Source organism: Rhinatrema bivittatum, chromosome 15 (genome assembly GCF_901001135.1).
Source record: "Rhinatrema bivittatum chromosome 15, aRhiBiv1.1, whole genome shotgun sequence".
NCBI lineage: Eukaryota > Metazoa > Chordata > Amphibia > Gymnophiona > Rhinatrematidae > Rhinatrema > Rhinatrema bivittatum.
The window spans coordinates 33431211-33457617 of record NC_042629.1 but is presented as its reverse complement, the minus strand read 5'-3'; the positions used below and the strand labels follow the sequence as shown (position 1 = coordinate 33457617).

General features: G+C 42.9%; 1 protein-coding gene across 3 annotated transcripts in view; it reads left to right on the top strand.

The window, feature by feature from the left end:
- The window catches only part of GET1 (guided entry of tail-anchored proteins factor 1), an 86334-nt gene that overhangs the window by 20633 nt on the left and 39294 nt on the right, over positions 1-26407 (top strand). For all 3 annotated transcript variants that reach the window (XR_003852809.1, XM_029578262.1, XM_029578263.1), the window contains exon 3: positions 23718-23785. Coding sequence is in view for 2 of the 3 variants with exons in the window: in XM_029578262.1 (XP_029434122.1) it covers positions 23718-23785 (68 nt within the window). In the remaining variant the exon portion in view is untranslated. The remainder of the gene's footprint in view (positions 1-23717; positions 23786-26407) is intronic.

Sequence of the window (26407 nt, the reverse complement as noted above, 5' to 3'; positions counted from 1 at the left end):
AGTCCTAACCTCTTTAGTCTTTCCTCATAGGGGAGCTGTTCCATTCCCCTTATCATTTTGGTAGCCCTTCTCTGTACCTTCTCCATCACAATTATATCTTTTTTTGAGATGCGGCGACCAGAATTGTACACAGTATTCAAGATTCGGTCTCACCATGGAGCGATACAGAGGCATTATGACATTTTCTGTTTTATTCACCATTCCCTTTCTAATAATTCCCAATATTCTGTTGCTTTTTTGACTGCCGCAGCACACTGAACCGACGATTTCAATGTGTTATCCACTATGACACCTAGATCTTTCTTGGGTTGTAGCACCTAATATGGAACCCAACATTGTGTATTTATAGCATGGGTTATTTTTCCCTATATGCATCACCTTGCACTTATCCACATTAAATTTCATCTGCCATTTGGATGCCCAATTTTCCAGTCTCACAATCTGCTTGTGATTTAACTACTCTGAACAATTTTGTGTCATCTGCAAATTTGATTCTCACTCGTCGTATTTCTTTCCAGATCATTTATAAATATATTGAAAAGTAAGGGTCCCAATACAGATCCCTGAGGCACTCCACTGTCCATTCCCTTCCACTGAGAAAATTGACCATTTAATCCAACTCTGTTTCCTGTCTTTTAGCCAGTTGCAATCCACGAAAAGATATCACCACCTATCCCATGACTTTTTTTTACTTTTAATAGCAGCCTCTCATGAGGAACTTTGTCAAACGCCTTCTGAAAATCCAAATACACTACATCTACCGGTTCACCTTTATCCACATGTTTATTAACCCCTTCAAAAAATGAAGCAGATTTGTTAGGCAAGACTTCCCTTGAGGAAATCCATGTTGACTATGTTCCATTAAACCATGTCTTTCTATATGCTCTACGATTTTGATCTTGAGAATAGTTTCCACTATTTTTCCCGGCACTGAAGTCAGGCTCCCTGGTCTATAGTTACCCGGATCGCCCCTGGAGTCTTTTTTAAATATTGGGGCTACATTGGCCACCCTCCAGTCTTCAGGTACAATGGATGATTTTAATGATAGGTTACAAATTTTAACTAATAGATCAGTACCCTAGGATGCATACCATCCGGTCCAGGTGATTTGCTACTTTTTAGTTTGTCAATCTGGCCTACTACATCTTCCAGGTTAACAGTGATTTTGTTCAGTTCGTCTGATTCATCGCTCCTGAAAGCCATCTCCGGAACTGGTATCTCCCCAACATCCTCATTAGTAAACACGGAAGCAAAGAATTAATTTAGTCTTTCTGCAATGGCCTTATCTTCCCTAAGAGCCCCTTTAACCCCTCTGTCATCTAATGGTCCAACTGACTCCCTCACAGGTTTCTTGCTTCGGATATATTTTAAAAAGTTTTTATTATGAGTTTTTGCCTCTATGGCCAACTTCAAATTCTCTCTTCCTGTCTTATCAATGTTTTACACTTAACTTGACAATGCTTATGTTTTATCCTATTTTCTTCAGATGGATCCTTCTTCCAATTTTTGAAGGATGTTTTTTGGCTAAAATAGCCTCTTCCACCTCACCTTTTAACCATGACAGTAATCGTTTTGCCTTCTTTCCACCTTTCTTAATGTGTGGAATACATATAGACTGTGCCTCTAGGATTGTATTTTTAAACAATGTCCAAGCCTGTTGAACTCTTAACCTTTGCAGCTGCACCTTTCAGTTTTTTTCTATTTTCCTCATTTTATCAAAGTTTCCCTTTTTAAAATTGTGTTAGAGCTGCAGATTTACTTATTGTCCCCTTCCAGTTATTAGTTTAAATTTGATCATGTTATGATCACTGTTGCCAAGTGGCCCCACCACCATTACCTCTCTCACCAAATCCTGCATTCCACTAAGAATTAAATCTAAAATAGCTCCCTCTCTTGTTGATTCCTGAACCAATTGCTCCATGAAGCAATCATTTATTACATCCAGGAACTTTGATTCTAGCAAGTCCTGATGTTACATTTACCCAATCAATATTGGGGTAATTGAAATCTCCCATTATTATTGCACTACCAAATTGGTTTGCTTCCCTGATTTCTCTTAGCATTTCATTATCTGTCTGATCATTTTGTCCAGGTGGACAGTAGTATACTCCTATCACTATACTCTTACCCAACACACATGGGATTTCTACCCATATAGATTCTACTGAGCATTTAGTCTCTTGGACTCTATACCCTCCCGGACATAAAGTGCCACACCCCCACCAAGTTGATCCTCCCTATCATTTTGATATAATTTGTACCCTGATATAGCACTGTCCCATTGGTTATCCTCCTTCCACCAAGTCTCTGTGATGCCAATTATGTCAATCTCATCATTTGCTGCTATACACTCTAACTCTCCCATCTTACATCTTAGACTTCTGGCATTGGCATACAGACATTTCAAAGTGTGGTTTTTGCTTGTTTTAACAACCTGTTTTTCAGTTGTTAGGGATAATTCGGAAATCATTAGCTTCGGTGATTTTTTTTACATATAGGCATATGGCAACCAAAATGATAAAGGGGATGGAACAGCTCCCCTATGAGGAAAGGCTGAAGAGGTTAGGGCTGTTCAGCTTGGAGAAGAGACGGCTGAGGGGGGATATGATAGAGGTCTTTAAGATCATGAGAGGTCTTGAACGAGTAGATGTGACTCGGTTATTTACACTTTCGAATAATAGAAGGACTAGGGGGCATTCCATGAAGTTAGCAAGTAACACATTTAAGACTAATCGGAGAAAATTCTTTTTCACTCAACGCACAATAAAGCTCTGGAATTTGTTGCCAGAGAAGGTAGTTAGTGCAGTTAGTGTAGCTGGGTTCAAAAAAGGTTTGGATAAGTTCTTGGAGGAGAAGTCCATTAATGGCTATTAATCAAGTTTACTTAGGGAATAGCCACTGCAATTAATTGCATCAGTAGCATGGGTTCTTCTTAGTGTTTGGGTAATTGCCAGGTTCTTGTGGCCTGGTTTTTGGCCTCTGTTGGAAACAGGATGCTGGGCTTGATGGACCCTTGGGTCTGACCCAGCATGGCAATTTCTTATGTTCTTATGACTGTTTGCTTTTAATGGAACCTCTCTGTTGGGATGCCTTAACTCTCTCCTGTTTCATTAGTATCTTTCAAGGATACATTTCTCCGAACCATGCACTGCTGAGTGACTGTCGGCTTTCCCCCTTGTTCTAGTTTAAAAGCTGCTGTATCTCCTTTTTGAAAGTTAGTGCCAGCAGCTTGGTTCCATTCTGGTTAAGGTGGAGCCAATCCTTTTGAAAAAGTCTCCCCTTTCCCCAAATATTTCCCCAGTTCCTTACAAAGCTGAATCCCTCTTCCTTGCACCATCGTCTCATCCACGCATTGAAATTCTGGAGCTCTGCCTGCCTCTGGGGAGCTGCACGTGGAACAGGAAGCATTTCAGAGAATGCCACCCTGGAGGTTCTGGATTTCAGCTTCCTACCTAAAATCCTAAATTTGGCTTCCAGAACCTCTCTCCCACATTTTCCTATGTCGTTGGAGCCCACATGTACCACGACAGCCGGCTCCTCCCCAGCACTGTCTATAATCCTATCTAGGTGACTCGTGAGGTCTGCCACCTTCGCACCAGGCAGGCAAGTTACCAGTCGATCCTCACATCCACCAGCCACCCTGCTATCTCGATTTCTAATAATCTAATCACCAACTATGATGGCCGGCCTAACCCTTCCCTCTGGGCAGTAGCCCTGGGGGACTTGTATTGTCCTCTCGCACTGAGGACATCACCTGGAGAGCAGGTTCTTGCTACTGGATCACTTCCTGCTACACCAGGGTGATGCTCTCCTATTGGGAGACCTTTCTGATCCAAGGAAGCACTGGGGCTGCCAGACTGAATTTGGGACTTGGCTACTATGTCCCTGAAGGTCTCATCAATGTACCTCTGTCTCCCTCAGCTCCTCCAAGTCTGCTACTCTAGCCTCCAGAGATCGGACTCGTTCCCTGAGAGCCAGAAGCTCTTTGCACTGAGTGCACACATACAATCTCTCACCGGTGGGTAAAAAATCATACATGTGACATTCAATGCAAAAGACTGGAAAGTCCCCCTCTTGCTGCTGGACTGCTGCCTTCATCTTAGTTTTATTGAGTTCCTAGTTAGGTTAGGATACTAAGTGAGTTGGAATGAGAGTACTTTAATTTACAGGTGAATTTACTAATTAATCAGCTAGAGTCCTACAAGGGGATGATTAAACTTTCAATAAGGGCTGGTACAATAGAATGATTTAGATAAGACCCTGATTGATGTTTAATGAGAAAGTGTCTCGTGCCTAAAAATCAAGGGTTGAGTGGGTGGGAAAGACAGACACTAGAATTAACTATTTCTGGCTTGCTTATCACCTCAGACACACAAACTCTAAAGAATATATCCCTTAATTTCACCTTTTACCAAACTTTTATAAGCCCAAAAATTTCTGACAGCTATACTTATCAGTCCTCTTTAACCACCGTTAAATTAATCTTCACTCAGTTAATAGAAGGGTGTGAGATTCGCTTGTGGTGACCTCTGGACTCCTCTCCCGGGGGATGCTGGGAGCAGTATGCAGATTAGCCTTCCAGTCATCCTCTACTGTGCAGGCAAGTTACCAGGCGGTCCTCACATCTACCAGCCACCCTGCTATCTCGGTTTCTAATCGAATCGCCAACTATGTTGTCCTAGGAGAAAGCGTAGTTGCTTACCTGGAACAGGTGTTCTCCTAGGACAGCAGGATGTTAGTCCTCAGGAATCCTGCCTACCACCCCATGGAGTTAGGTTCACCTTCCCTTTCGTTTTATTTTTCACTCATATTCTTTCACGGTTATGAGACTGAATGGGGACTTCGTGTGGTCGCGCGAATAGTGGCATGCTGGCCGTGCTCAGTGTGCCATTGACAGAAGTTTTCCGAGCTGGGCTCCATCGTATGATGTTACCCATGTGTGAGGACTAACATCCTGCTGTCCTGTTACAGGTAAGCAACTGTGCTTTACTGTTTGTAGGAGCAAAAGTACAGGGTACGTTTGGGAACACAATGTCGATCTAGGAGTGGCGGAATATGAATAGGGTGGATTTAGATATGATTTATTTTCACATTTGTGTTACTTGGATTGTGAGGGAGGGAAGTGCAGACACAAGTGCAGAAACCATCTCATGGCATGTGAAGTTTCCTTCTGGTTATAAAGGAAGCTCGCAGGCCTGCAGAATTGAGGGTGGGGAAGTTAAGGGATGCTGAAGGGTTTATTAGGATTGTTGTGTATGGGGGGGGGGGGGGGGGTGGTATGCTGGCATGGATGTTTTCTACCTAACAGAATGAATAGTGATGTCTCAAGAAGATGGAACTTAATATTTATACCACCTAAACATATTTCTCCAAAGTTGAAGCAGCATGGGGGGAATAAGGTTGGATTAGCTCAATTGCATGTTTTATTTTTTTTTCTGCTGTACAGTAGGGTTACAGATCTGCTCATTAAATGTTCATGGGCTTCACTCTCCCATCAAAAAGGTTTTTGGCAGGGTTAAAGTTGCACACAGATATTGCATTTCCCTGTACTTACCTGGATCAGTCCAGACCGTGGGTTGAACCTCCTGTCCAGCAGATGGAGACAGACCAAAACTGAAAGGGTATCCTATATCAGGACAGAGCCTACCCTGCAGCCCTTCAGTATTTGTCTGTCTCCAGTAAATGGATCAGCTCACCCTGCGTTCTCCTGATTTGGGCTAGTCAGCCTTTTTTTCCTTTTCTTCCTTTCGGATCAAGCAAGTACTTATTTCCTTCGGGAGTCTCTTAGGTTTTTTTCTAATAACCTAAAAAATCTTTTTTTTTTTTTTTAATTGATTTCAGTTCCTCTCTTCTTTGCAGGAGACAGTCCCGTCTCCTGGCTCTTGCCGGACTTAGGAGGGCTTCGCCCCTTGTGCTGGGCATAGCCTAAGTCCGTGATTGCTTCCCGGGTGTGGGGACAGAGGCTGGTGGTCAATCATTCGTCTCCCCTCTCTGGCTGTCTAGGGAGTGTAGTGCTCCATTGCCTTCCTTTTCCCTCAGTTTGGCTTCATTTAAAAAAAAAAAAAAAAAAAGGAAGGAATTAAATAAACTTTAGTTTTCTATTGGAGTCTAGCCGGCAGCCAGGCGCAGAGGAGCGTGCAGGCTTCACGCTCCTGCCGGCAGAGCTGTCAGTTATTTTTAGATCTCAGCTGATTTCTTTTTCTTCCACTCGCGGCTCTTCGTTGGGGATGCCGTAGCCAAATGCCTGCCTAGCCTGTGGGGAGCCCTCGTCGTGCGAGGGGCTCTGCTCTGCTTGCCTGCCAGGTGAGGTAGGCTCCTATTTGGCCAGCTTGTGGGAGGAGGAGGAGGAACCTCTCCCAGGCCCCCTTCCTCCAAAAAATTCCGCATCTGTCCCCGCTGCCCGTTCTCCCTGTCCTGGAGCCCCAGGGGTCAGTTAGGGTGTGGGTGGTCCCGGGGGGTGGCCCCTACCCCTGATCCCCCCAGTTACTCCAGATCCCTCTTCAGATTTGGCGAGCACGCTCCCGCCCCTGGAAGGGGATGATCCCAGGGTCTTCCGTATGTTTCAAAGGGAAGAGTTGGAGCCCCTCATTCCTTTTGTCCTTCAGGAGTTGGGGCTGGAGGGGCCCCCTGCGGACACCCTTACGGCCTCCTTACCCAAGGATATGGACCCGGTCCTGGCAGGACTTAGGGCTCTGGCAAGCGCTTTTCTTTTCACCCCATGCATAAGTTGCTGCTTCTACAGGAATAGGAGGCTCCTGAAGCAGGACTCCGGGTGGGGAGAGCTATGGACAAGCTCTATCCCCTCCCGGAGTAGTTCTTGGACATGCTGAAGATTCCCACCGTTGATTCTTCCGTTTCGGCGGTCACCAAGCACACCACTATTCCCGTGGTGGGAGTGACAGCTCTGAAGGACGGACAGGATCATAAGCTCGAAGCCCATTTAAAGCGGATCTTTGAGGTCCTGGCCCTGGGAATCCGGGCGACTATCTGCAGCAGTCTCATGCAGCGGGCAGGTCTCAGGTGGGTTCAACAATTACTCATCACCCAGGACCTCCCATCTGCAGAGACTGAGCAGACCGAACGTTTGGAAGGCGTCATACCATATGGGGCTGATGCAGTCTACAACCTCCTCCGTGTCCAGGCGATGGTCTCCAGCAGTCTCCGCTAGAAGGCTCCTCTGGCTGCGCAATTGGTCTGCCGACCCGTCCTCCAAGGCACGGCTGGGCATGTTGCCCTTTAAAGGTAAGTTGCTCTTTGGAGAGGACCTTGAGCAGCTTATTAATTCCTTGGGGGAAAACAAGGTTCATAAGCTACCATATGCGACCGTTACAGAGAGCTTTGCTATCCTGTTGGCAGCTGGTGTCGGAACAGTTTCACGTAGTTCTCCCGTTTTCGGTTTCTACCGTCGCCACCTTGCAACGGTTGCTTTCGCTTCCTCATCTTCTCCAGGGAATACCTCTACAGTCTCCACAGTGGACGATAGTAACAATGGACGCCAGTCTCTCAGGCTGGGGTGCAGTCTGCCAATCCCAGTCCACACAGGGGATCTGGTCTCCGGTTCAGTCTCGTTGGCACATCAATCGGTTGGAGGCCCGGGCGGTGCGTTTGGCTCTATAGGAGTTTCTGCCCTTGATATGCAGCAAAGCGGTGAGGGTTTTCTCCGACAACTTCACCACCGTGGCTTATATCAACCGTCAGGGAGGCACTCGCAGTCGCCTGGTGGCTCTAGAAGCCAGCCGTCTCCTTGACTGGGCAGAACGGCATCTGGAATGCCTGGCTGCCTCCCCTCCCACATAGCGGGCAAGGAGAATGTACAGGCAGACTTCCTCAGTCGTCGGTCTCTCCATCCGGGAGAGTGGGAACTCTCGAAAGAAGCCATGGATCTGATCATCGACAGGTGGGGTCCCCCTCACCTGGACCTCATGGCGACCTCGCGCAATGCCAAGGCCAACCAGTTCTTCAGCCGCTGGAGAGAGCATGGCTCGGAGGGAGTGGATGCTCTGGCTCTTGGCCAGCGGACATCCTTCTGTATGTGTTTCCTCCGTGGCCTCTGGTGGGAAAGGTTATCCGCAGAATAGAACTTCACTGAGGGCCAGTGGTTCTGGTAGCACCCGAATGGCCTCGCAGGTTGTGGTTCGCGGATCTAGTCAACCTGGCGACGGACGGACCTCTCCGGCTAGGCCATCTTCCTAGTCTGCTTCGTCAGGGGCCCGTATTTTTCGACCAGGCCGATCGCTTTTGTCTAGCAGCCTGGCTTTTGAACGGAGACGCCTGAGGCATAAGGGCTATAAGGAGGAGGTTATCTCCACTTTGCTGCGAGCTCAGAAGCAGTCCACTTCTCTAGCTTACATGTGCGTTTGGAAAGTCTTTGAGACTGTGTGGAGTCGGGGATCTCAGCACGCTCCGCTCTTGGTGATTCTTTCCTTTCTACAGAAAGGTCTCTCCAAGGGTCTCTTTCAGTTCCCTGCACGTGCAAGTTTCCGCTCTCTCCTAGGACGGGTCGAGGGTCATCCCTTAGTGGGCCACCCAGACGTGGTTCGGTTTTTTGAAGGGAGTCAAGCACCTGCGACTGCCCGCTCTCTCTACTTGCCCATCGTGGAGTCTTAATCTCGTCCTCCGGGTTCTCTGTGTGGCACCATTCGAGCCTCTCCGTCGGGCTACAGTAAAGGACCTCACGCTCAAAGCAGTCTTTCTCGTCTCTATCTCCTCTGCTCGGAGGGTCTCCGAGATTCAAGCATTATCCTGTCTGGAACCTTTTTTGCATTTTTCCGATCAGGAGTTTCCCTCAAGACGGTGCCTTCTTTCTTGCCGAAGGTTGTCTCTACTTTCCATGTCAACCAGTCTGTGGAGCTTCCAGCATTCTCTCCAGAGGAGATTGCGGGTACCGTTGGGGGAGACTTTCGCAGGCTTGATGTCAAACGAGTTTTACTCCAATATCTCCAGGTCACAAACGACTTTCTGGTCTCGGATCATGTTTTTGTCCTCTGGAGTGGTCCTAATCGAGGCAAACCGGCTTCTAAGACCACTATTGCGCAGTGGCTGAAGGAGGTCGGGCGGTTCCTGAGGGCCTAAAGGCTCAATCGCGTTCTCAAGCGACTTCCTGGGCGGAGAGCCAATCTGTTTCTCCTCTAAAGATTTGCAGAGCTGCTACATGCACGTCCCTGCATACTTTTGCTCGACACTACCGCCTGGATGTACAAGCACCGGTTTTTGGCTCTTTTGCGCAACAAGTGCTTCGAGCGGGACTGTCTCGGTCCCACCCGGTTTAAGGAAGCTTTGGTACGTCCCACGGTCTGGACTGATCCGGGTACGTACAGGGAAAGGAAAATTAGTTCTTACCTGTTAATTTTTGTTCCTGTAGTACCACGGATCAGTCCAGACGCCCTTCCCTGGTTTTATTTTATTACCGTTCACTCGAAGCTGGTTATTGCAGATTCTCAGAAGTCGAGACTTCATTTTCTACTGCACACTGGAAGCCTTGGTTGTTGAGAACCAAGTATATGCAAGAGCACTTAGTTCTACCATGTTCTTTACAATGTTATCGAGTTGCTCAATTGAGCTTTTTGGTTACTCGCTTGATCCTATCTACGTTTGTTGTTTTTCTGCTTTGACAATGGTTATACTGAAGGGCTGCAGGGTAGGGCTCTGTCCTGATATAGGATACCCTTTCAGTTTTGGTCTGTCTCCATCTGCTGGACAGGAGGCTCAACCCACGGTCTGGACTGATCCATGGTACTACAGGAACGAAAATTAACAGGTAAGGACTAATTTTCCTTTCTCAGAAAACCCACCTTGATGCTTCTGAATATATCAAGTTGAGGGAGTGAGTGCTTCTTTTCATTGTTTCCTTATAGGCAAAGAGGTGTGGCAGTCTTAACAAGTTTTTCTTTTCAAGTAGAATGTCAATTTTCAAATAGCAATGGCAGATATATCAGTGTTGGGTAATATTAAAGGCCTGACATTTTTACTGGCCAACATCTATGTCCCAAACAAATATTCTCAAATTATTTTCCACACTAGCGTCTAAAATTGCAAGATGGTCAGAATATACAACTATATCGTGTGGGGGGTGTGGTGGATTTTAACATCACTGATAATCCCATAGTGGATTGCAAACCTGCTAGAACCCACAGGAAAGATCAGAGTAATATGGGTGTGGGTCTGCTGACACAGGAACTGCATTTAATTGATTCCTGGTGATTCCTTCATATGAATGATAAAAAAAATTCATTTTATTCGCAATCACATAAGGTTTATTCCAGGTTAGACTTCTGTTGCCTGACTTCTGGTTTGACAAGATACTAAACATAGAAATGATGACAGAAAAGTAAAGATGGCTCATCCAATCTGCCCAACAAGGTTCCCATGGTATCTGCCACATTGTGCAAGTTACCCCCATGTATCAGTCAGTTTTGCTTGATGTGCTTTGCTTATGGACTTGGCTGTAGAATCAGTCCTGTGTGTTTGGGGGTTGTTTTTTGTTTTTTTTCTCTTAATGTCTGCGCATTGGTACCCCAGACTTTTTTTTTTTTAAACAGTCATGGCTCGTGTTAGTTGTCCCTAAATCCAAATTTCTTTCCTTTCAGCCCCTCATCCCCTTCCTTTGAAGCAGAGAGCAGTGTTGCAGTTGCATCAAGGCTTATTGGTTAAGGGTAGTAATCCCATGCTTCTATTAAGGGTAGTAACTGCTGCACTGTGCTAGTTACCCGCCCCCCCCCCCCCCCCCCAATGCTCATCAGTTCCACAGACTGTAAAAGTTGGGACCCTCAATTGTTGCTGTCTAAATCCAATTCCCCTTTTTCCCTGCCGTTGAAGCAGAGAGCAGTGTTGGAGTTGCATCAGAAGTATCAAGACTTATTTGGTTAAGGGTAGTAACCGCCGCACTAGCAAGTTACCCCCATGGATACTTTCTTAGTTTCCTTTAGGACTTGGCCATAGAAGTAGTCCTGTGTTTTTTCCCTTATGTCCGCGTAACAGGTATCCCAAGACCATGGAAGACGGGGCCCTTGGCTGTCTGAATCAATTTCCCCTTATCCCCCTGCTGTTTAAATGGGGAACAATGTTGCCGTTGCGTTAAAAGCATCAATGCATATTGGTTAAGGTTAGTAATCTCCATGCCTTCTGCTAAAGGTAGTTAAGCCATACCCCACTGCACACATCTCATTTGTCTTCTAGCCTTTAGAGATGCACAGTGCTTATCTCACGCCCCTTTGAATTCTTTGACTGTTTTTTTCTTCACCACCTCCTCCGGAAGGGAATTTAGGCCACATCACCCTTTCCATGAAGAAATATTTCATGACATTTGTTCCGAGTCATCCCTCCTGGATTTTCATTTCGTGACTCTCTTAGCTCTATTGTTTTCTTTCAAACGGAAAAGGTTCATCATTGAAACCTTTTAGGTATCTAAAGGTCTGTAACATCTCCCCTGCATCCCCCTCTCTTCCAGGGTACACATATTCAGATCCTTCAGCCTCTCCTCATAGGTCTTCTGATACAGACCTTGCACCATCTTCTTCGCCCTTCTCTGGACCACCTCTATCCTGTCTCTATCCTTTTTGACACATGGGCTCCAGAACTGAACACAATACTCCAGATGAGGCCTCACCAAGGACCTGAACAAGGGCATAATCACTTCCTTTTTCTTACTGGTTAATCTTCTTATATGCAACCCAGTATTCTTCTGGTTCTAGCTATCACCTTGTCACATTGCTTCGCTATCATAAGATCCCCAGACACTACACATACAGCTCTTTTGAATTACTGCACCCCGGGTACATGATTCTGCACTTCTTGGCATTGAATCCCAGTTGCTAAATCTTTGACTACTCTTCCAAATCTCTCTTCTCTCTCTCCTCCTTCAGGTGTGTCCACTCTTTTGTAGATCTTAATATCATCTGCAGAGATCTGCAACAGAGTGGATACGCATGAAGGACTAGAGAATGAAAAAAGATTTAAGACTTGCAAGTGATATGCTGCAGGTCCTGTATTCTGACCATTCAATAGTATCTTTGAAGATGAAATTGTTTGATCCAGGGATCTGGAAGCCCATTTGGAAATTTTCACCACTTATATTATGACAAAGCGTTTGTACAATTCCTGAGCAAGAATACTTCAGTCAAGATTAATGCATTAATGTTTTGGAATGCTGCAAAAGCGGCCCTTAGGTGACAAATAATTATACCAAGTGGGCAAAAGGAGAAAGTAGTCCAGTCAAATTTATGAACTTACTAAGCAGTTGTTGCAGCTTAGGGAAAACCATATCAAATCTCTAGATCCTAATATGTGTAATGAAATGGAAAAAATTCGAACAGAATTACATGCTCTTGGAGCAGAAAGCTAAAAACAATTTAACCTACTATAGGTTTAAATTATTTCATTGAGGAAATAAGTGGCAAATCTGGTCCAAAATGCTAAATCCCAAACGCAGACTACCCATGTACAGCAAGGAGAAACTACTGTATGGGCCACTGGGGAGAATATTATAAGCAATTGTATACTATCTTTTCTGACCTGGCCCACTCTCCCCAAAATTTCTTTCGGGACATGGCTTTTCCATGTTTAGATGACAAGGGAGGTACTAAATGCACCTATTACAGACTTTGAAATTACTTAGTCCATCAACCAGTTAAGATTGGGGAAGGCTCCAGGTCCGGATGGTTTCTGCCCAAAGTTTTATAAAATATTGACAAGGGAGGTAATTCCATCTTTGAGACAAATGTTTGAGGCAGCAAATGCTGGAGGATGCTTTGAGGAAGCCTTCTATAAATTTATTTCCTAAGCCTAGGGGAAAAATCCCTTATTTTAGACTCATACCATCCCATATACCTCTTGAACCGAGACATAAAAATCCTGGCTTCCATATTTTCCAATAGAATGATCCAATAAGGTGCCAGCTAACCTAATGGGGTTTATTAAAGGGAGACACTCATCTTCAAACATGTTGAAAGCCGTTCTGGCATTGCTAGGTGATAGGGTGGATTGTGGCAAGTCTAGATTTGGAAAAGGCCTATGATAGAGTGCTTGGCCTTATATGTATTGTAAACCGACATGATTTGTATATCATACAAGAATATCGGTATATAAGAATCCAAAATAAAATAAAAATGAAATATGTGGTGGGCATTGGAAAAATATGGTTTGGGGTAAATTTACTCAGTGGGTTAAATTCTTGTATTGCTCACCTATGGTGCAAATTTGTGTTGATGGTGAAATCTCAGATGTGTTTCAGCTATATAGAGGCACTAGGCAAGGCTGCCCTCTGTCTCTGCTATTGTATGTCTTAACTCTGGAGCCCATTGCATAATACTTGAGGAATATGAACCATTTTTTTTGAGGGCATCACTATTGGTCAAAGAAATTGTTGAGCCTCTTCACAAATTATATGCTGCTGTTTATTAAAAATCCTAAGAAATGTATAAAGAATATAAAGCCTTGGAAAGGTTTGGTAGCTTCTCAAGACGTAAAATAAATTACAGCAAATCAGAGGCCCTAGTGGTGGATTCATCTTTGCCTCCTACCTGGGGACCAAGTTTCCTGCTATTGACTGATGATAAATGAAGTATTTGGTATTTTCGCTGGCCAACACGGCGAAGGGCCTTTATCTTTAATATTATGTGTACTTTAAAATCTGTGGCTGGCCTTCTTAACAGATGGATATCTTACGCTCTGTCTTTGATGGGCAGATGTGTTTTAGTCAATATGTTTGTGCTTCCAAAGATGATATGTTATAGAAATGCTTTATTTATAGATCAGGAATAAGGAGGTGAAGAAACTTTAAATCCCCCGGTAACATCTTATTTGGCAACAGGGAAAAGCAAGAATCAGTGTGTTATCCCTTTCTAGGGCAAAAAGTCAGAGGGTTAGGTCTTCCTGATTTAAGAGCTTATAATGTAGCATCACTATTATGTTATTCAGAATTGGGTGGCAGTCAAATAAATTTGATCCAGACAAATTGTTAGAGGAATTATCAAGACCATATCATCCTGTGAATGTTTTGCACTTCTCTGGGTCTAGCTTGCCTACCAGGGGGAGTTTGGGGTTTTTGGTTCCCAACACTAAGAAGGGCTTAGAGATGGTGGAGGAACTGTTTGTGGAGGGATAATACAGTCTCTCTCCAATTCTTTTTGGTGGGAAACCCAGACTTTCCAGGAGGTTCAGAGGATGCCATGTTTAATAAGTGGAAGGGGCAAGGATTTTGTATAGGTTAATTTGGTACTGCTCTTAAATAGTTCCACACCTTTCATCAACTTCAGGATGATTGGTCTATCTCTAGACATGAGCTTTTTGCATATTTTCTCCAACGGAAAGTGAAGTTTATTTGCATTGGTTTGAATGATCCAAGTCTTCCAGCATGAGGTTCCTAAATTGCTTAGTATTTTACTTATTGCCTTGAAGGTTATCTTATCCTATTGGAATAAGGAAACACCACCTGTATTTGCGGAATGGTAAACTGAAGTATTGACACATGCCAGGATAGAGAAACTGAAATTCAAAGAACTGCAAGGCAATAAGTCAATATTATATCAAAAATATTTTCTTTTATGGGGAAAGTTGGAGAAATTAAACCCTTGGAGTGGAGGAGTAGCCTAGTGGTTAGAGCTGTGGGCTACAAACCAGGATTTGAGTCCCACTGTCACTCTTTGTGACCTTGGGCAAGTCACTTTACCCTCCATTGCCTTAGGTACAAACTTAGATTCTAAGCCCTCCGGGGATAGGGAAATACCTACAGTACCTGAATGTAATCCACTTTGAAGCGCTGAAAGAAGTGTGAAAAGCGGAATATAAATCATAATATTACGGTTTGGGTGAATGTGGTGTGAATGATGTATATTTGTGGGGTTAGCGCAAATTATGGGGATAAATTTTAAATGAAGAAATAAGTAGTCGTTCACATTTTGAGAGGCTACACTAAAGTGGTATTATAGAAACATAGAAATAACTGCAGAAAAAGACCAATCTGCCAATCTAGTCTGCCCAGCAAGCTTCCTCACTTATTTTCCTATACTAATCTGTTTCATCAACCACAAACTTCAGGGCCCTTATTAGTAACTGTTTGATTCAAATTTCCTGCCATCCCCTGTCATTGATGCAGAGAGTAATGTTGGAGTTTCATCAAAGGTGAGCATAATGGTTAAGGGTAGTAACTGCCTCATCAAGCAAGTTACCCTGATGCTTGCTTACCCAGATTGCACAGATGGATGCCTTGTTGGTTGTTGTCTGAATGCTAATCTTCTTTTCCACATTTCCCCCTGCCGTAGAAGCATAGAGCAACGCTGTATATGCATTCAAAGTGATGTATCAGGCTTAATTGGTTTAGGGTAGTAACCGCCTTAATAAGCAAGCTATCCCCACGCTTATTTGTTTACTCAGATTGTGAAGTTCAGTCCTTTTTGGTTATCTGAATGCAAATCCTCTTTTTTCCACATTTCCCTTTGCTGTTGAAGCAGAAAGCAATGTTGGGGTTGCATTAACCATGCAAGGGATGTTTTGAGTAAGGGTAGTAATCACCAGGTAGTAGTTAACATTCCAGCAAGCCACCCCCATGGCTCTACTCTTCATTCCCATCCTCTAGCCTATATGGATCCACAGTGTTTATCCCATGCTGCTTTGAAATCTTTCACAGTTTGTCTTCACCACTTCCTCCGGAAGGGCATTCCAGGCATCCACCACCCTCTCCATGAAGAAATAGTTCCTGATATTGGTTCTGAGTCTTCTCCCTGGAGCTTCAAATCGTGATCCCTAGTTCTACTGTTTTTTTTTGTTTGTTTTTTATTTTTTTTTCCGTTCTAAAAGGACCATGGATCATTAAAACCTTTCAGGTATCTGAAGGTCTGTATCATATAACCCCTGCTCCTCCTCTCCTCCAGGGTATACGTATTTAGGTTCTTCAATCTCTCCTCATAAGTCATTTTATGAAGACCCTCCACCTTTTTTGTCACCCTTCTCTGGACCGCCTCCATCCTGTCTCTGTCCCTTCGGAGATACAGTCTCCAGAACTGAGCGCAGTACTCCAGGTGAGGCCTCACCAAGGCCCTGTACAAGGGGATCATCACTTCCTCTCTCTATGAGCCCAGCATTCTTCTGGCTTTAGCTATCGCCTTGTCACATTGTTTTGCCGACTTCAGATCATTTTTTATCTTCTTTTCAATTATGAATTGTACTATTTGTTCCTTGCCTTGTTAAACATTTAAAAAAAAAAGAGAGAAAATAAGAGAGGCGAGATCAGCCGCTTCTGTTGAATCAAGCAACTGAAGGTGGGTAAGTCTCTCCTGGGAACAGTGGTAGGGGGGTATCTTTGAGCCAGTTTAGGAGCAGGACCTACCAGCCATTGATTTCCTTTGTCTGCAGACATCTAGTATGTTTACACAGCTATGTTGAAATGGAGCCCGGTTGGCATTTGGAGTTTGTGTGAGCCAGTGCTTCTGCTGCATTGCTCCTGTTTATGTATCTTGTAGGTCATTCCTGCTCATTTCTCCTCCTGAGCTGAGGTCTTGCATCCCCTAGAGAGAGAGGGCAGGATTTGTACCCAGAAAATGTGTTTCTTTGGCATTTTATAACACGCTTTCTGTGTTTAGAGGCCTGGTGAAGGGAGGGAGGGGGGGGGGGGTCCTGCAGCCATCATGAATCAAGGCTCTGACTTAGTCATTTCAGGCACTGAGCAATAAGAGCCTAATCATCCACACTGTTGTATGGGGCAGGGTACTCTGTGGAAGACTTTCTGAAGGAAAACATGTATGTAGACAGGTTCTCCTTCCTTAGAGGAAGGACAGGTGGCATCATAAGGTGAGAATGACTCTTGATTTTTGCTTAAAAGAAAATTCTCTCAGGTGATCATGTCCCTTAGGTTGTTAGCTTTTTTAAAGCTGTGGACATTGCAGTATGGGGCCCTATTTTGCAAGGAATCTGTAGGTCAGCTAAAGTCTTTCCTCTTCATTCAGAAATGTAGGGTATGCTCCTAATGAAGTGAAAATCCCCTGAGAATAGTTCAGATGTTTCAAGGCTTCTCCAAGCTGTACTCTTGCCACCAGATGTCACACAATGCCATTTACTAGACAGTCCTTAAAGGGAAAGGCCAAAGGCAAATATTGATTGATTAAAGCCATCGTCAAAATAGTATCTCATTCATGTGGACCAGGATGTGCATAAACACTTAAATGTGCCTTCATAAAATAAGTAGGGGACAAAAGAGCTTTTTTTCCTCCCTGTTGCAAATTCCAGTCATTGACACACAATCTGTTTTGGGGTTTTTTTTCTTTTTTTGTATGCAGTTAACATTTGTAGAAACTTATTATGATGATGATCCAAGGATACTTAACTGGTAGAAATCCAACATGATCCCATGTTTTGAGGAAGACTTCTTTAGTGAAGAGAAGATATTCTTCGTATACCTTTTTATAAACATCCAGGCTTTCTGCTCACAGGTTGCGCTGTTTGGTTGGAACATGAACAAACAATGGCAACTTCTAAACTTTGCAAACAGGATATGTCCCTTTCACTGGAAGTACTTGTGCCATCAATAACTAGAACACTCCATTATGCAAGAAATACATGTTGATAGTTTTCTTATGAACACAATGGATTTTTTGAAATTATTTATTGCCTATACCTTCCAAAGTTTGGGTTGGGGTACATAAAAACACAAAAATTGCATACAAATTTATACGTGAACATAAAGATCTCGCAGGTGAAAAACAAATGCTAGGCATTGCTGGAAGCCATAGACAGATTGTGCAAGAGGAAAACATTCTGCTAGTAAAGACCCGGATCAGGAGCAAAGTAGAGTGCAATGTGATGGATTTATTGGACACAAGGAGGGGAAAAGGCTGCAAGACACACAAATGTTTAGGGCCTTTTTAAATTACTTGGTATCTTCAATGCTGTGAAGTTGTAAAGGAAAGGGGTTCCAAAGGACTTGACCCAGTATAGAAAAAGCTCGCTCTCAAGCTGTAGGCAGGTAGGCTGCTTGTAGAGAAGGGATATGCAAGAGCTGCTGGCCGGAGAAGCAAAGAATTCCACTTGAGGGGTATAATTTTAGTGTGGAACTTGCAATTGTAAGAGACTGATTAACAAGAAAGAAATAACATGCCATGCAGGAGATTGCATGTGGTGATTGTGGATGATTGATTTTTGTCCATACCTCAGCGATTTTTGCTTAACAGGACCAAGGAAGGCCTGTATGGTGTCTGAGTTGTACAAGTTTAGAAAGTTTGGACTGGGTAAAGAACTTTGCCAAGAGCAAGCTGTTTCTTCCCAGTCTCCAGAACGCCTAGGATCTATTTGATGTCAAAGCAGGCCAAATCTTTGACTCAGGAAAGAGTGATCACAATCGTGAATCAGGTAGAGAAAATTCTTGCTCAGAGGGTTCCCAGAGTTTAGGATTATCTGCAGGTCCTGAGCTTCATGACTCCTTAAATTTTGGTTCAGTGGGCTAGGGCCCATATAGGTCCTCTTCAGTTTTTCTGTCTGTCGTGCTGGTCCCTTTAATCTCAGGGTTAGAAGCTGCTTCTCCCAGGGTTGAGGAGTCAAAACCTCTCTTAGGGGTAGATACCACTAAACTTGCTGAAGAGAATGAGTCTAGAATCTCCTTGGTAGGTGCTCCTCAAAACAGATGCAAGACTGGTGGGGTGAGGAACCTACTTATCAAACCAGAGAGCTCTGGTCACAGGGCTTGCAGTCCATCAACAGCCTGGATGTCTGGGCCTTCAGATTGGTTTTGCTGCATTTCCTTCTCTGCATCTCCTGTCCTTGATGAAGAAAGTTGCAATCTCTGATTTCTTTCTACAGTGCCATGGTAGTGGCTTATGTGAACAGGCAGGGAGTCACCTGGAGTTAAAGGGTCTCCCAAGAAAATGAGCCTTCTAATTTTCAATGGGTGGAGCAGAATCTTCTGTAATTTCCACAACTCATATTGCGGGACTGGGAAATAACTAGTCTGTCTCTCTCTCTTCAGATATGTGTTGGTTCCCAGAGAAATGGGAGCTCAGCTGGAAGACACTTGTAGAATATAGAAGACTGATGGAAATCTCCACACATAGTCCTAATGTCAACTCATAAGAATACCAAAGCCCTCTGGTTCTTCAGTTATCATTGGAAATACAACTCCTGCAGCACTTTCTGGCACAGCTGTAATAGGAGGGAGATCTGTTCTGTGTTTTTCTCCTTTGTTTCTGAGATGGAGGATTTGAGAAGAGTTTTCACGGGTCATTCCAATGGCTCTAGATTGGCCAAGAAGTTCTTAGCATGCAGATCTTGTGAGACTACCAGGTTAATTATCAGATACAATTCCTAAGGGAGAAAGGTCCACTAAATCAGGGTTCGATTCTCATAGTGGGTCCAGCTCTATTTATCTTTCAGCCTGGTTCTTAAAAGGTTGCGATTGCATAGTAAGGGATATTTACTCCTTTGAAGGCCTGTAAGAATACCATTTCGCTTGCTTATATTTGTCTAGCATCTACTTGGAGCATGCTAAAAGGGGTGATCTCTCACTATTGGATACGTCCAATGTTTTGTCCTTCCAAAGACTTTCATCCAGGTTTGATCCCAGATTTCTCTGAAGTTTCAAGTGGCTTCTGTCTCCTGTTTATAGAGGTACTTCGGTTATTGGATGTCTGTCAGGTTCTTAGGTATTTAGCCATCTCTAAACCTTTTTGCAGAAATCTAATTAGAATAATTGCAGGGTTTTGTAAGGGTGACATCTAAAGCCTCTCTGGCTAAATGATTAAAAAAAAGAAAATTGATTTAGCTTATTTGAAGGTCAGCAGCCTCCAGAGTTCTTTTGGGCATACTTGGCAAAAGCTCAAATTTCTTCTTGGGCAGAGCTGCTTCTCTTGCCCTGGAGGATAGCTGTAACTTGATCACTTAGTGGTCTTTGCATTCTTTCACTAAACAATTCAGTCTGGATGATCAAAGGCTGCATTCTTTTGCAAGGAGCTAGTGTTCTCAGAGCAGCCCTAACTTCCTCCCAGATTAATTGGGTTTGGGTACTTCCCACACATCTGGACTGGTGTAGCAGATAAGGAAGGAAAAATTTGTCTTTTGCTGATTTCCTTTCCTTAAATCCTGCTACACCAGTCCAGGCCCCTCCTAAGGAAGTTGGGCCTGCACAATCTCTGAATCTCTGTTCAGAGCTTAAGGCAACCAGAATTTTTGTTTTGCTTCCTCTTTTTTCCATCATTGATCCAAGAAAAGTTTGGAAAGATCCTTTAAGTGTTTCATATTATGTGGATATTGTGAGTTTTTTCTTTAATGGCTTTGCCATAAAAATATTGGCTGTTAGCTATAGCTCCACCGTGGAAAACTACCAGTGTTACAGAAAAATTGTCCTCTGCATGCATCTTCTAGTAGAGAGAGAACACACACTCTGGATTGGTATAGCAGGATTCAAGGAAATTATCAGGTAAGACTAGACTTCTCTGTGCATGTAGACTATAGCGAATGCAACAAGATGGTATTTGCTCCCCTCATCCAAGTTCACTTAAATACATGGGTTTTTTTTCTACACACAAATTTACTTGTATAAGTTAGAAAAAAGGACAAATATGTTAATGTACTCCCCTGCTCTCATTTCATCAACACTCCCTTTGACACGCCAGTATGCACATCCACCTTCATAGGCATCGTGCACACACCCCCACCTCACAGACAAATGACAGCATCTGTCGCCCACACACACAAGAATCCTCCTTTTCTCACAGAACTATCCATAGCTCTTGCCTCTGTTTGTACATGCGATAATCAGCCTTATTCTTTTATTTATTTTTATTTATTTAGAGAATTTTATATACCGACAGCTGTTTGCACATCGTATCGGTTTACATATAACTTATAACTAATTGGCAATGCCATTACATAGAACAGGAACAAAGTGTACAATAACTAACCATAAGGAGAGAACCTGGATAACTGAGAAACTATTTACAGGATTCAATGGTATATACACCATGATTTGGTTAGAAACGGAGTCCATAGAATGATTGAGTATCTGGGAAGGCAAAAAAGTTACAGGATTTGCGAGTGAGAAAATCTTAACAGAGTAGTGTAACAGAAACAGTTTTAGGAGGAGGGAGGGACAGCATGAGAAGCTTAAATAATTGTTGAAACAAGGGGAGGTGGTAGAATATTGTAATAGGTAATTCAAATCGGTGGTACTAGCTGCCGCTCTGTGGGTGATCAGGCGGGTGGAAATCGCATGAAGGGTAGGCCTGTAGGAACAGGTTTTTAGCTTTTTTTTTTAAATTTAGGAGTGGAAGACTCGGTGCGTAAATCTGGGGGCATGGAGTTCCATAGTGTGGGGCCGGCCAGTGAAAACGCTCTCTTCATTGTGGTAGTTAGTTTGGTGGATTTGATAGAGGGGGTACGGAGAGTTCCTTGGAGGGCAGGACGAGTTGGTCTGGTGGAGGTGCGAGGAATTAGAGGGTGGTTTATCCAGTCAGTGTTTTCATTGTTGATGCTTTTATGTATAAGGGAAAGAACTTTGAAAAGGCTACGAGATTGTATTGGCAACCAGTGGAGTTCAATGAGGGTCGGGTAATGTGGTCACGTTTTCTGGCATTAGTAAGGATGCGTGCTGAGGCATTCTGCAAGAGTTGTAATGGTCTGGTGTGTGTGGCAGGTAGGCCAAGAAGGAGTGAGTTACAGTAGTCTATTTTGGAAAATATAATAGACTGTAGTACTGTACGAAAATCAGTGAAGTATAGGAGAGGTCTGAGTTTCTTGATGGTTTGTAGTTTGAAGTAGCAGTCACTTAGGATAGATTTAGTGAAGGGTTTGAGAGAGAGCTGGTTGTCAATATGGATACCAAGGCTACGGGTGTGGGAGGGGAATGACGTGGTGGAGTACCCAAGGGGGATGGCGGATGTTTGTTGGAAATGATAAGGAGTTCAGTTTTTTGTGGATTAAGAGCAAGGTGCATGTCAGTGAGCAGCTGGTTGATGGCAGTCAGGCATGATTCCCAGTTCTGAAGAGCGGTTTGGAGGGAGTCGGTGAAGGGGAAAAGAATTTGAACGTCGTCTGCGTAGATAAAGTGTTTTACGCCAAGCTTGGTGAGGAGGGTGGTAAGGGGGAGCATGTAAATGTTAAATAGAGTGGAGGATAGGGAGGAGCCTTGGGGAACACCTCGGTCAAGGCTTATTGGGTCAGATTCATTAATGCCGGTGGAAACTGTGTAGTGGCGATCTTGTAATTTTGATTTGATCCAGGAGAGGGCGGTGCCAGAGATTCCGATGTTGATTAGTGTGTAATGGTTAACGGTATCAAATGTAGCGGAAATGTCTAACATGGCGAGAAGAAATGAATTTCCCAGAGTCAAATCCTCTTGATAATGGTGTCAGTTAGGGATAGGAGCAATTTTTCAGTGCTGAGGTTTTTACGGAAGCCGTATTGTGTGGAGGGAAGAATGTTGTGTTCTAGGTAATCAGTCGAGAGTTGACTAGTTTTTCCAAGATTTTAGATAGGAATGGGAGGTTAGAGATAGGTTACTTACTTACTCCCAAATGCAAGTCTCCCTATGTATCTAGTGCAAAATATAAATAAAAAAAAAAACAAAACCATTTTGGAAAGGTTTGCTTTGTGTAAAGAATGCCTTTGGAAATCAGGAACTCCATGGAGCTCACCTTTCTGGTCCTTCTTTTATATCCCTCTTTCCATCTCACTATTTCATGCGGAGTAGGTGTCTTGCTGTAGTTTTCAGTTATGAGCCCTTTGACGAGATATATATTTAGAAAAGAAAAATACACATTTAATTAAGGGAATCGGTACTTGTTCTGCCTTTTATTCATCTGTGTAGAAATAATTTGGAGATGGGCATAAAGAGAAAATATTTCAGACTTGGCTGATGGAAATTTTATATGGGGTAGCGAGCACAGTGGAGAACTCTCCCGTATTGAAGCTGGGGAAAATGAGCAGGTCCTTTCCAATGAAGACTTAAGGTGGGTAAAAGGGTGGTGACGAATATTGTGCCTTCAATAATATACAAAGAAAATGAACTAATAGATTGGGTTTATGCTTTCCAAAGGGGACAAAAATGGACTGCTCTGTTTTCTAAAGCAGGTCAGTGTTGCTGTGCAACGCAGTTTTAACTTTTTTTTTTTTTTTTTTTTTTTATAGCTGAATGGGAGATGGCTAGAAATATATTTAGAGAGAAAATAGGTTGGTTTTTTTTGTGTTTTTTTTCTTTTTAAAAGACTATATCAGAAACCAGAAAAAGCAGAAATCCGATGCTTGCCCTTCTTCTTTAGACAGAGGAAAAGAAATGGTGCTGTAGATCCTTTGCAATGGAGGGCTTTGTAGATTTTGATGTGCTTAAACAGGAATTTGCTTGCTTTATTAAAATGGCACCATAGGATATTAATGTTATCAGCTGCTATTTTCTAATTGATATTAAAAAGGCAGGAACATTCTCTTTATCGACTTTAACGAGATCATGCTTTAAATTTATTAAACTTAATTTTTTCTTACTGATCAGTCTAGTGTTTGTGTGCAATCTTAGGCTCCAGGGCTAGCTCAGATTTGGTAATTTCACAGGTAATATAGGCCATCAGCTTCAGTAGGAGGTGACTGATATTAACATCATGCAGAGTTTGAGTTTGCAGCTTCCCAGTTGTTACCAAAGCTTAATTGGAAATGTATTGAATCAGAAACAGGTATTCTAATGTGCATTACCATGATGGCATAAATAATCCATATTGCAATGTTTGTTTTTTGTTTTTGTTTTTTTACAGTGAAAACACGAACAGCTCAATTAGCCAAAGTAAAATGGGTGATAAATATTGGATTCTACATTTTACAAGTAAGTTGATGCTATTTTATTTTAAAGAGCAAGTGCTATTATTTTATTTATTTATTTGCAGTTTTTATATACAGACATTTGTTTAGTAACCTCACATCGGTTCACAATTAACAGAAACATTGCAGCTGTGCCAAATAGAACGAACATGTGCAACAGTGCTTTACAATAAACATTTACAATAAACTTTACAATAAACTTGTTAACGAACATATACAATAGTGCTGTACAATAGACTTGTTAACTGGGGGGGAGGGGAGAGAACAGTGGAACAATGAAAGGGAAAAATAATATAGTGGTACAAAGCAAATTGTTATCTCACTGAATTTAAGTCTATAAATAAATAGAATAAATTTTATAAAACACAATTGGAAAAGAGAAAAGCTGGGTATGAGAGAAAGAAATGGGATAGAAGTCTTATATACAATTGATATGCAATCGATATACAATCGATATGAATAATTGCCAACAAAAAGTTAGGTGTGGTGAGAGAGAAAAAGGGGATCTACATTAGTGGGCAAGGCTGTTAGGAGTAAGGGAGAGAGGAGAGCGTAAGGGTTAAGTATAAGCCTGTAGGAAAAGCCATGTTTTCAGTTTTTGCTTATATTTTATTGGGCATGTTTCTTGCCATAACTCCGGTGTCATATTATTCCAACAGTTCGGTCCGGCTATGGTTATCGCACGCTTCCTAGTTGACTCGAGTGGTGGTTTTATGTGTTGGGGTGTGTAGGGTGGCTGCATGTTGTGTTCTAGGGGTTCTGGAGTGTTTGTGGAAGTAAAGTTCATTATTGAACCATGTCATGTTTTCATTGTGTAGGGTCTTGTGTATTAGAGAGAAGGTTTTGAACATGATTCTCTGCGCAATGGGGAGCCAGTGCAGATCTCTGAGTATGGGAGTAATATGTTCCGATTTTCTGGTGTTGGTGAGAATGCATGCTGCTGCATTCTGAAGCATTTGTAGTGGTAGAATGGTAGTTTTGGGCAGGCCTAGGAGAAGGGCATTACAGTAATCAACTTTCGAAAAAATGAGGGATTGCAGTACAGTTCGGAAATCATGTTGGTAGAGTAATGGTCTTAATTTTTTTTTAGAGTGTGTAGTTTGAAGAACCCATCTTTAATAATGTTGTTGATATGTTTTTTAAAATTAAGGTGGTTGTCTAATGTGACTCCAAGGTTTTTAACAGTGTTAGTGATGTCAGGAGAATGGGTGATGTGTGAGTGGCAGCAATTGTGTTTTTGTGATGCTGTGGGGAAATGACCATAAGTTCTGTTTTATCGGGGTTAATGGCCAGATTGATGCTAGTAAGGAGGTTACTAATGGCGGTGAGGGCAGTATCCCATGTTTTAAGGGCATCATTAAGGGAGTCAGTGATGGGGATAACAATTTGTAAGTCATCCGCATAGATGAAGTACATAAGGCCAAGTTCTGTCAGTAGGTGACAAAGAGGGAGGATATAAATATTAAAGAGAGTAGAGGAGAGGGCAGATCCTTGTTTTACTCCGTGATTTATATTGTATGGTTGCGATTCATGGTTTTCAAAATTGACTTTATATTGCCGTCCTTGTAGGAAAGCTTCAAACCATTGCAGTGGGGTGTTAGCTATGCTGATTTCCTTGAGCCGTGTAATGAGAATGTTGTGATAGTATCGAAGGCCGTGGAAAAGTCAAGCATGGCTAGTAGGAAGGATTGACCTTTGTCGAACCCAGTAAGTATGGTATTGATAAGAGATGAGCAGAGTTTCAGTGCTCATACATTTACGAAAACCATGTTGCAATGGTGAGAGAATTTCACATTTTTCCAGGTGTTCAGTGAGCTGCGTGTTCACAATTTTTTTCAAGGATTTTTGCTATGAAGGGAAGGTTGGAAATAGGTCGGTAATTGGTTAGGTCAGAGGCATCAGCTTTGGGCTTTTTTAGAATAGGTCTGATGATAGCTTGTTTAAGCGTATTAGGGATTTCTCCGGAAGCTAGTGAGCAATTGATAGTTTTAGCAATTGAGGGTGCTATGATTTTCAGGGATGGAGAGAAGATGTTTGGTGGGTATGGTGTCACTTGGATGTGTGGCAGGTTTCATTTTTTTTAATGGTATTTTGAATCTCTAGAGACGTGGTGGGTTCGAAGGCATTAAATATAGCAGAGGAATCATTTGGGATGGTTTTGGTCAGGGGATTATTGCCAGGGAACCGTGACATGATTTTAACTATTTTCTCGTGAAAGTATTTAGCTAAGTTCTCACTTTTGGTTTGGGCATCTTTATTACAGGTGGGAGTGGTATTGGTTTTAGTCATTTGTGTTACATACGTGAAGAGAGCGTTTGCATTAAATTGCAGGTCATGTATTTTTTTTGCATGGTAATTTTTTTTTTTTTGCGTTGAGGGTTTGCTCACGATAGATACGTAGGGTTGCTCTAAGTGTTTCTTTTTGTGAAGGAGGGATTGTTACGCCAATCTTTTACCAATTTCCTGAGGGTGCGTTTTAGAGCTGTCAGTTCAGGGGTGTACCATGGTTTAAGTGAAGATTTGGAGTGGCCAATTTTTTTAGTGGGAAGGGGGCAAAGGTCGTTGGCAAGGTTCCCAGTTATATAATACCATGATGTGATTGCTGAGTTGATGTCAGCTAGTTCAA